General features: G+C 34.3%; 1 protein-coding gene across 1 annotated transcript; it reads left to right on the top strand.

Annotated features, from left to right (window-relative positions):
• Window positions 1-223: 223 nt before the first annotated feature.
• TMEM200A (transmembrane protein 200A) lies at window positions 224-4,125 on the top strand. The gene has a single exon (XM_003769431.3). The coding sequence runs from the start codon at window positions 990-992 to the stop codon at window positions 2,463-2,465; it is 1,476 nt and encodes a 491-aa protein (XP_003769479.1). The 5' UTR covers window positions 224-989; the 3' UTR covers window positions 2,466-4,125.
• The last annotated feature ends 6,782 nt before the right edge of the window (window positions 4,126-10,907 follow it).

Here is a 10,907-nt window from a genome sequence, read left to right as displayed (position 1 = left end):
ACAAACCATGTGTTTCCACATTTTCTATCTGCCTTGGAAATACTATAAATATTGAATAAATGATGCATTTTGGGAAATTTAGCAAAACATTTTGTTTGTATCACTAGAATCAAGTGTATTTCTGATCATTTGCTTAAAGAAATGGGTATGTATGCGTGTGTGTGTGTGTGTGTTGAGAGAGAGAGAGAGAGAGAGAGAGAGAGAGAGAGAGAGAGAGAATGAATGAATTACACACTCCTTGACGTTAAGGTCTGTCTCATCTCTTTTTGTATCCCCAATGCTTAGTGTAGAGCCAAATCTTTGGTTGGCCCTTAATATATGATGATTTAATTGTGTGTGTGCATGAATACACATTTGTACTGGAGTTGGATGATTTTTTACTGAATGACATATTTTAAATTTGATAAACTGTCAGGTAGAGGACTTTTAAAAAGTTCTAAACACTAAAACACATTTAAAGTGAATGTTTATCAGAGTCTCATAGTCATAATGTATTTGTTTAAATGTAAATTTCTCTCAAAACTTGAGGGATGGAAATTATTAAAAAGAGCAAAGGACTGAAAATCAGAAGTTCTGAGATCCAGCCCTAATGGCTATGTGACTTTAGGTAAGTCACTTCCATTTCCTGAGCCCCAAGTATTCTCAGTTGGAGAACATATATAAAGCACTTGAAATGATGTTATATAAATATGAACATTTATTGTTAGTATAAATATATCATTGGTTAGATAATCTCTAATATCACTTCTGTTTCTAACATTCTAGGATTCTGTGAGCTTTTTATTCCAGAAAAGTATTTTTTTTTCTATATGCTTAAAATCAACTGCATATTATGCATCTTAAGGAGTTTATTTTTGAAAAGACAGTTAAATGTCAAGAATCTTACAGTCATGCTTATTTCAGTTAAGAGTTAAATGATTTATGGATGTACACTAAGCAATTATTTATGATATTATTCCTTTCTTCCTTTCAGGCCAGAATATAGAAATATGATTGCAACAGGGGGTGTCATAACAGGCCTGGCAGCCTTAAAGAGACAAGACTCTGCAAGATCTCAGCATCATGTCAATCTTAGCCCTTCACCTGCTGATCAAGAGAAAAAACCAGTTAGACGCCGGCCTAGGGCTGATGTTGTGGTTGTTCGGGGCAAAATCCGACTTTATTCTCCATCCGGATTTTTCCTCATTTTAGGAGTGTTGATCTCAATTATAGGAATTGCAATGGCAGTTCTTGGATATTGGCCCCAAAAAGAACATTTTATAGATGCTGAAACCAAGCTGTCAACCAACCAAACCCAGGTCATCAGAAACCAAGGTGGTATCATGGTTCGCTTCTTTGAACAGCATTTACACTCTGATAAGATGAAAATGCTTGGCCCATTTACGATGGGCATAGGGATTTTTATTTTTATATGTGCTAATGCCATTCTACATGAAAACCGTGACAAGGAAACCAAAATCATTCACATGCGGGACATCTACTCCACTGTCATAGATATCCACACCCTAAGAATCAAGGAGCAAAAGTTGATGAATGGTGTTTACAATGGCTTAATGGGAGAGAATGAAGTAAAGCAGAACGTTAACTCCTGTGCCTCAAGATTAGCAGCAAATACACTTGGCTCTTTTTCAGGTTTTCGGAGCAGTTTTCGAATGGACAGCTCTGCTGAAGAGGATGAACTAAGGCTCAGTGAGGGCAAGAGTAGTACTCACCTCATGCCCCCTTTGTTATCTGACAGTTCTGTCTCAGTCTTTGGCTTCTATCCACCCCATAACAAGGCAACAGATGATAAAAACAGTAGCATTAAAAAATGTGAAACCAAATCCATCGTATCCTCATCCATCAGTGCTTTTACACTACCTGTGATCAAACTTAATAATTGTGTTATTGATGAGCCTAGTATAGACAACATCACTGAGGACTCTGAGACTATCAAACGCAGGTCTAGGAATTTATCCATGGATTCACTAGCTGTTCCTTTAACCAATATCAATGACTCCTACCAGCGAGCCAGTGTAGGGTTGTCACGGAATGATTCTGTTGGGGAATCTCTCTCAAACCAGTACAAATCTTCTATGGCTCTTGGACCTAGAACTGGACAACTTTTGTCACCGGGAGCTGCTAGGAAACAATTTGGATCTAACACATCCCTACATTTGTTGTCTTCACATTCAAAATCCTTAGACTTGGACCGAGGTCCCTCCACCTTGACTGTACAGGCTGAACAACGGAAACATCCAAGTTGGCCCCGGTTGGATAGGAGTAACAGCAAAGGGTACATGAAACTGGAGAATAAAGAGGATCCAATGGATAGGTTGCTTGTACCCCAAGCGTCAATCAAAAAAGACTTTACAAATAAGGAGAAGCTTCTTATGATCTCAAGATCTCATAATAATTTGAGTTTTGAACATGATGAATTTTTGAGTAACAATCTAAAGAGAGGAACTTCTGAAACACGATTTTAAATGTTAAACACACACACACACAGAAACTATCTTTTACAAGGCAACTTATTTTAAAAAAATTTTCACAGGTGTTTGTTCAAAGCAATGAGTACAAGGCTCTTTAACCAAATGGCTATGGCATAATAGAGTTGGCTACTTATTTTTATGATGGAGATAATTTTATGACTTAGTGATATACAACTGCAATATTGTACTTTATCATCACACAGTATTTTTTTTTTATGTTCTTATCTAAGCATGATTTCTTTGGTTGCTATGACTCAGAAACCTGCCTCCAAATAAAAGTGAACCTGCTTCAGGTTTCATTTCTTCTCTTGATTGCTACTTTCCCAGAATGATGCTTCCAGGATTAAAAGAAAAGTCATAAAGTCTGGACTAGGAATGCCAAATCAGCCCAAGACTAAACATATTTTTACTGTATATGCTGATTATGTAACCTGGCATTTTGTTTTTAAAAAACACATGGGATTGGATGAGTTTAGGGGGAAAACAAAGCAGATTAAATATCTTTTTAATTTGTTTGTGTGTTGATTCATTGTAATTGGTTGAATCATATGCCAATATTGTGAACTCTTCTCTAGGTTATATGTGATAGACCTGTCAGCATCAATTATATTTTAGAGTTATAATTCCAGAATATCATGTATTGTAATGCCACAGTTCTGAAATTTTCATAGCTTTAATGGAGAAAAATCAGAACTTTATCAGATGATTGAAACTGTCTAAATTAGCTAGAATATGAATGACCTAAAGTTTTTCATTCAATTAAATAAGCTTTGTTAGGTACTTCTTATGAGTAATGTGCTAGAGATACAAAGAAAGAAATGGAAAAAAAAAAACTCTGCCCTCAAGGAGCTTATAGTCTATTGAATGCAATTCTATCCCTAAACAGCCAAATCCAAAGATAAGTTATTAATTTTATGTTAATTGGAAAAATGAGTGCTAAACAATATTAACTAGTATCTGTTTTATTCCTTCCTCACCTTAGATTTTTACCCTTACACTTTTCTAATCTCTTTTTCTCCCCAGTTCCAAACAACAACTATGATAAAACCAATAAAAACTCAACATAATTAATCTGAAGTTTCAATAGTTTTAGAAATCCCTGCAGCTGGTAAAGTAATCAGCTAATCTCACCATGACTTTTCATTTTGGCCTATCTCTAGTTAGATCATTCAATAACATTTAGCTCTCACTAAATTGTCTTGAAAAATACCTTTCAACAAGGAAGGATTATGAAAACCCCCAAAGACTTTTTTTTTTTTTTTGCAGTGCCAGGTTTTCATGATTACTGTTTTAGTTTTGTGCACATAAATTCTTAAAATATATATGTTTATTCAAAAGTTTTCCTGTGGAATTCTTTTTAATAGCTTTCCCCCTAATTAACCAAACATTTCAAAGCATCAGTGTACTGCAGTTGTGTTCAGAAAGCAGAAAACAGAAATATTTGTGTTTCCAGCTCCATCCAATCCATATTGTGATCTTTGCATCCAGGGCATGATTTGCTCTGTGGATTGAGGCCTAGTACTACTTGTTAGAACCTATATATTGTAACAAAGTGGGCTAAATATTTTGGTATGAAGCTTTTAATAAACTTATGGTTTGTGTTCTTAATACATTTACTATTTTTTTTGGAAATAAAATAGAATGTACAACTCTGTTTATAGTTAAATATTATTTTTTTAATCCTACACATAACACACGGGTCACAAGTCAGAGGTATATGTACATGTAGCTGAAGCCACTCGAATCCATAATCTAATGGGATGTAAGTTCCCTAAGAGCCTCTTATTTCATCTTTATAGTCTCCTGATCATGCACAATGCCTAACATAGGATAGGTGCTTCATAAGTGTTTGTTGTTGATGTGAAGTATTGTAATTCTATTCATTAGATACCAATTATCTTCTATGTAGTAGAAACTGAAAACTCAAAGGCAAGAGAAAAAAAATGTCACTGCCAGGAAAGAGCTTACTTTTTAACTGGATGGAAAAAAATGAATATGCAAATAAGTAAACACAAAATACATAAGAAATATAACTCTAGGACAAAAGATTTTAAAGCTCTGGACTTACATAGACTAGATCCCATCTTGGGGACTGACTCAAGAAAGCTGTCTTTTTTACTTATTTTAACATCACTCAATATTTACACTGGAACAATCTGCAAATGTAGTTATCATAGAGCTCATTTCTAGGTGTCCATAGAAATAGATGCTAGTTACCCAGTATCCATACATTTAGGGTATTTGGTAAAGATAAATATTTAATCCCTAGAAAATGTAGAAGACATAAAGGGTCTGCAGGAGGTATAAGCATATATGCAAAAACTTATGAAGCACTCATAGTAATCCATAAGCAATTGCCACAATTCTTTTCTCTCTGTGGTGGTATTTGCTCCATTATAAGAAGTGTGGATCCAATACCAGGTTACATTAACTATTCTATATTCTTGTAGTCATTTTCATCTGAATAATTCATAAGATCTGAATTCAAGTACTCTAATCCTTAACTTTTGCAACTGATCTTGGGCCTGCCACTTATCAAATGAGGGCATGGACTTTACTTAAACTATGATCCTAGGATATCTACTCCTAAAAAAAAGAAAAGGATGGGAAAAGATTTACAAAACATTTTTTTATAACCACTTATGAAGAGAAAGTTGTACAAGAAGTATACCCATGTTACAGATAGGAAATTTAATGAGATTAAAAATTACAGAGGATAAACAAGTACAGCAGTCATAATATTTGGGATACAGTCAATTTACATATCAGATGTTGAGATTTTCAGAGCATCAAGATGATACATTTCTTGCTGCTATTGTTTAGCCATTTCAATCATATCTGCCTCTTAATGACTCTACTTGAGGTTTTCTTATCAAAGATACTGCCATTTCCCTCTCCAGCTCATTTTACAGATGAGGAAACTGAGGCAGATAAGGTTAAAGTCACACAGCTAGTAAGCATCCTGAGACCATATTTAAAGTCAAGTTTTCATGATTCCAGGCTTGGCACTGTATCCAGTGTGCCACCTATCTGATCATAAGATGATCTATAACAGGAGTTTTTAACCTTTTTTTGTATCCTGGATTCCTTGGCATTATAGTGAATCCTATGGATCCCTTCTTAGAGTAATGTTTTGAATGCACAAAATAAAAGACTTAAGATTACAAAGGAAACAATTTATGTTGAAATTATTATAAAAAAATTTAATTCCCTACTCTTCAGTTTAAGAACAATCTCTAGATAGGTATATCCTTTTATCTTTCCTCTTAACATTACTTTTAGCTTCTAAAATATTGATTTTCCATGATGATGATGATGATGATAACTAGCATTTATAGAGGTCTTTAAAGTGCCTTATAAATATTATCTCTACTTGAGATAATGTTTAGCAATATTCCTTTTAGCAATAATCCTGGAAGGCAGTAGCTAAAATTCTTCCAAATTGCAGGTAGACAGGGACTTGCCCAGAACCACACAGCCTGTAAATTGAATTCAGCATCAGCCAAGTCTCTAAGGCGAAGTCAAGAGTGATGTACCAGGGTCTTTATATCTAAAGATAGTTGCTAGAAACATGAAGAGCATTGCTTTTCAATAGAAGGAAAAACACCAATTAATAAATAGATAAAAGAAAAAAAAATCAAACAGTCCCCGCCTACAAAGAACTTACATTCTATCAGGGAAAACAATAAAGTAAGATATATCACAGCCCTTTGACTCATGGTCAGTACCTGAATAGCTGATCACTGAATGCATGAAAATGTTTTCTTAGCTTTGTTTTAAAAATACAACTTAAGAGATATTACGGTGTTGATTCTACAGCTCAGTTGTACAGATCACCCTCAAGGTAACTGAATTAGACATTAATTTGATGTTGTTGAGTAATGAATGAATCACCAGTAGCTCAGAGCTGTTCTAAAAATTATTATTTAAAAAACAATGCCTTCCAGCCAGTCCCTTCTGTTATACTTCTTTGCATTCAAATAATAGATCATGTATGGCTCTTCATGAGGTGTAGTCTATCCCCCAAGCTTTCCCCAAATTAACATTTATTTCCTTCTGTGCTTCATTTACTCTGTTAACATCATCAAGAAGTCAAATTAATTTTTTTGCTGGTCTATTTTAAGATTCAATGGAAAATCTTTCACAAGTATTTGCCTTTTGTCATTTCCATATTGTCATCATATGGCCTTCAATTGTCCTGAGAGGCTCCAATCAAATATAAATGAGAAAAGAAAAAAATGAACATTTGGAAACCAAATCACACTATAAGGACATGATAAAATATCCTTTATTGCTGTAGAGAGCTCATTATCATTTTAACAGACAGGAAGAAGTACTCTATGAAGTAATGACCATGAATTACATTCTCCCTGGCCTTCCCAGCTTTGAATTCTGGCCCCTAGGATGACCAGAAAGATGTTTGGCAACTTTCAAAGCAAAGCTGTTTTTCTTTTCTGTAATTCTAGAGCTCTTTTTGGCAATGGCATGTGTTAAGAAATTCTGTTGGGAAATTATACAGTGAATACAAAGTCAGATCAAAGGCTTATAATTCTAAGAGTTGAGACTTCTTCAAATTATTCAGCTGATGAGTATTCCTTTGACAGGTGTTTTAGAACCTCATTTCCTGCTGGATGCTTTGGGATTATTTCATAGCTACTTAGTTCTTTACCCTCTGGAACACAAGGACAAGAAAGGAAGGTCAAATGCTGTTGGGAGCCACAATCTCTGAGCTGATTGGCAAAGCCCAGCACTGAGATCAAATGTGCACAGCACTCATGCAGTAACAACATTTCCTTCTATGATTCTCATTAATGACTACTATTTCCTATATTATTTGTAATTGGCTCAATTACAGTACTAAGTATTATCTAAAAAAATCTGGTGACAAGGGGAATTTGGGCAAGTTAAGGAGAAATGATTGCACATGCATATTCTGTCCTAATAAAACTAATCTCTCACTGAGACAAATGATAAAGGAGAGAACACCATGGAAAGCATTATCAGTATGGGAGAGAATTCAAAGGTCTAGAAATAATGGTGTTTACCAATTTAGATTCAGAAAAGATCAGTATGTCTATGAACCAAAAGATGGTTAAAGTACAAGTAGAAATTGCCATAAATGCCTATGTACACAATTCCAAGTCGGAGAAATAGAGGAATCAAACAATGCATAGAATTGACAAAGAAGACAAAAGTAAACTAACAAAATTCACTGACATTTAACCTTATATAACATTTACCTTTTCATTATTAGCTTTGCATAATGTAATCAATAATTAATACTCAAATATTAAACGTCAAATGTAGTAACATATAAAGGTCAATAAGTCAGACAGTCTGAAGACTATGTTGACCTAAAGAAAAGTATATGATCATGATACAGTATAAAAATAAAGCCTGAAAGAGCCTGAAAGAAGTGAGAGCATCACTTCCATCAGTTCCTCATTCAAACTACCCCATGACTCTGGTCTTCCTTTGACACTAACCCCTATTCCTCCTGCTTATTTCCCTGGACCCCCTGCAGAGGCTGGACCCACTTGCAAAATGTCATTGGCATTTTGCCCACAGAATTTCTTTTCATGTACTCTTCTGCTTCCCCCTCCCATTTTTTCTTCCTTCTCCCCTCCTTTATCCATTCCCATGGATTCAGCTATCGTATCTATATGGATGCTCCTAAATCTATCCCTAATAATCTGCTCTAAGCTCCAGTCTAGCATCTTCATTTGTCTTCTAGGCAGTTATACTTGGATGTTCCATAAGCATATCAAACTCAACTGAACCTAAAATCTTCCCCATTTCTACTCCAAAAAAAGCCCTCACAAAACTTGTAATTTTCCTATTTCTGTTGAGAGTACTACTCAGGTTCACTACCTTGGAATTATCTTTAACTCTTCACTCTCACTCACATGTCATAGCCAGTCAGATGATAAGTCTTGTTAATTCTGACTCCAACACATCTTTCATATCGTGCCATTCTTATTACCAGCATCACAACATCCTTTGCTTAAGCCTTCAGTTAAAAGTCTCACTGAACTATTAACTCAGCGTTCCAATTAGTCTTCTTGAATCCAGCTTTTCAGCTTTTCTCCTCTCAAATTCATCCACCACAGAGCTTCCATCTTCTTATTTCTAACCCTTGCTAAAGAAACTTTAGTGATCTCCTCTTGTCTCTAGGATAAAAATATAATCTCCTCTTTTTAAAACTTTTTTAAAAGTTTTAAAAGCATTTAAAACTGTTCATAATTTAGTTTTAACTTTTCTTTCCAAAAGGATCATATATTTTCTCTCACAATACTGTATAATCCAAACCAGCCTACTTTCTATTTTATCTTTCTGAAATTCTCTGTGGCTTTGAATAGGCTGAACTCCATGTTTGGAATGTTCTCTCTCCTTATTTGTCTCCTTGAATCCATAGTTCCCTTCAGTTCATAAAATGACAGAATATGAAAGTTGGATATTCCTCAGCAGTTACGGAGTTCAAACAAATGCATGATAGGAATTCCTACTAGAATATTTTTCTCCAGTGAGCCTTCTTCAGGAAGCCTCTCCTGATTTCCTCAATTATTAGTCTCCCCCTCTTCAGCCCATGCCAATTGCTTTCTATTTTTTTTTTTTGTATCTACCTTGTATTTGCCTAGGATGTAACTTCCTTGAGACCACTAGCACCTCATTTTTGTTTTTGACCATTAGATTCCAGAAGAGTGCCTGTCACATGGTAGGTGATTAATAAATGCATCTAATCATTGATTACTAAATATTTTCACAGTAATTTATTACTGAATGCTTAAAGATCCTGAAATTAGTTTAATGAATACTACCTCTCCTTTTCCAGAATTCTACCCTTTTATCTTCAGATAGAGGAGAAAATGAGGGATTTTTAAAATGAATTAGAATAAATTTTGACAAAAGAGGAAAAGAACTTTTGGTATGGATCATAATTAATGGCTCCTTTCCTGGAATATAAGAGTTTGGTGGGGGGGGGAGGGGAAGGAAAGGGTTAAAAGAGCCATGAAATGTCTCCTTTGAGGTCAGATCTTCTTTTCCTCAAGGTGAATCCTACTGTATATGAAATGAAATGGATGGAAGTTTTTGAAGACAATGGTTGAAGCTTTCTTTAAGATTTGTGGTTTTGGGGATTGAATGGTCCTTGGAGATCTCAGTTAGAATTCTGATTCTATCAACCTCCTACTTCTGTGTCATTAGGCAAATCACTTAACTTCCCTATGTCTCCATTTCTTCCTCAATAAAATTAGATGTTTGGAAGATGGCCTCTGAGGCAAGTTATAAATCTATTATTCTATGAATTTTGAGTCATGGCAAAACATAGTCAAAGAGTGGACCCAGAAAATAGTTTTTATTGGCAATGTGTATCTTATAATTAAGTGGAAAATATAAAAAATTATTTATGGAATGCATTTGGAATAATGAATTCAGTGATTCCTCACAATCACACAGAGGAAGTGTAGAATATAGCAACACATTTAATGTTCATAATATAGAGAAGTGTGAATTGTATTTTAATTGCAATAAATCTTTATTAAATATCTACTGAGTGCTATGCAGAATATAGAATTACATAATAAGCCAGGACCTCTGACCCTAAAAGATTTATAATCAAGTAAAATAATTTTAATCTTTTGTATTGGAAGCAGAGCTAATATAACTCTAGGAGCCCTCAAAGATAAGTCACATACAGTAGAGTTCACCTTGAGGGAAAGAAGATTTGATCTCAAAGGAGACATTGCTGAATCAGTTGTGTGTAATCAGACTACTGACTTATTAAAGCATGAATCAAAATTAGTCCAAAGCCATAAGAAAACTAAAATGAAAACAAGATATGATATATAATTAAAACTATTCAATAAGATATCACTAAGGAAAAAAAGACATAGCTATGTGAAAGAAAAAAGACATAAGGTAGAATAATTTCATATAGAAATTTAACATATATATAAGTTATCATAAGAGGGAGATTAAAAGAAGATAAAAATTGCTTTAGCAAATCTTGACTTACCTGCCAAGAAAAAAGAAGTGACAACCATAAGCAACAGCAGTTCAGAATCATCTATAATCAAAACCAGTTTGACACCAGTATAAAATCATCCATGAACTCTTATTGAGAACGTGGTGGGAGAGAGTAGATGAAGAGGGAGGGAGAAAAATAGAGAGAAGTGAAGGATAAAGTAATATTAATAAATATTTGACTAGGGAGTTAATTGAGCAAAATTATCCCTATCCCAAAGGATAACTGGATGAAGGATAAAAGAATGTTAAGGATGAAGCAGTAAAGAAAATAACAAATAGACACAAAGAGGAAAAGATCCTTAAAAAGAGTTCTTTTTTTAAACTTTTAAAAAAATCAAGCAGGGTTTACATTTGATCTTTAACTTTCTTAGGTTGGAGAAAGCAGCTGGATTAGACTATATATATATATAT

This window comes from Sarcophilus harrisii, chromosome 4 (assembly GCF_902635505.1).
Source record: "Sarcophilus harrisii chromosome 4, mSarHar1.11, whole genome shotgun sequence".
Taxonomy (NCBI): Eukaryota; Metazoa; Chordata; class Mammalia; order Dasyuromorphia; family Dasyuridae; genus Sarcophilus; species Sarcophilus harrisii.
This window is presented reverse-complemented; position numbering and strand designations above follow the sequence as displayed.

What these genes read in the sequence shown, in the direction of transcription:
- TMEM200A (XM_003769431.3), top strand. Translation starts at nt 990, where the DNA reads ATGATTGCAACAGGGGGTGTCATAACAGGCCTGGCAGCCTTAAAGAGA.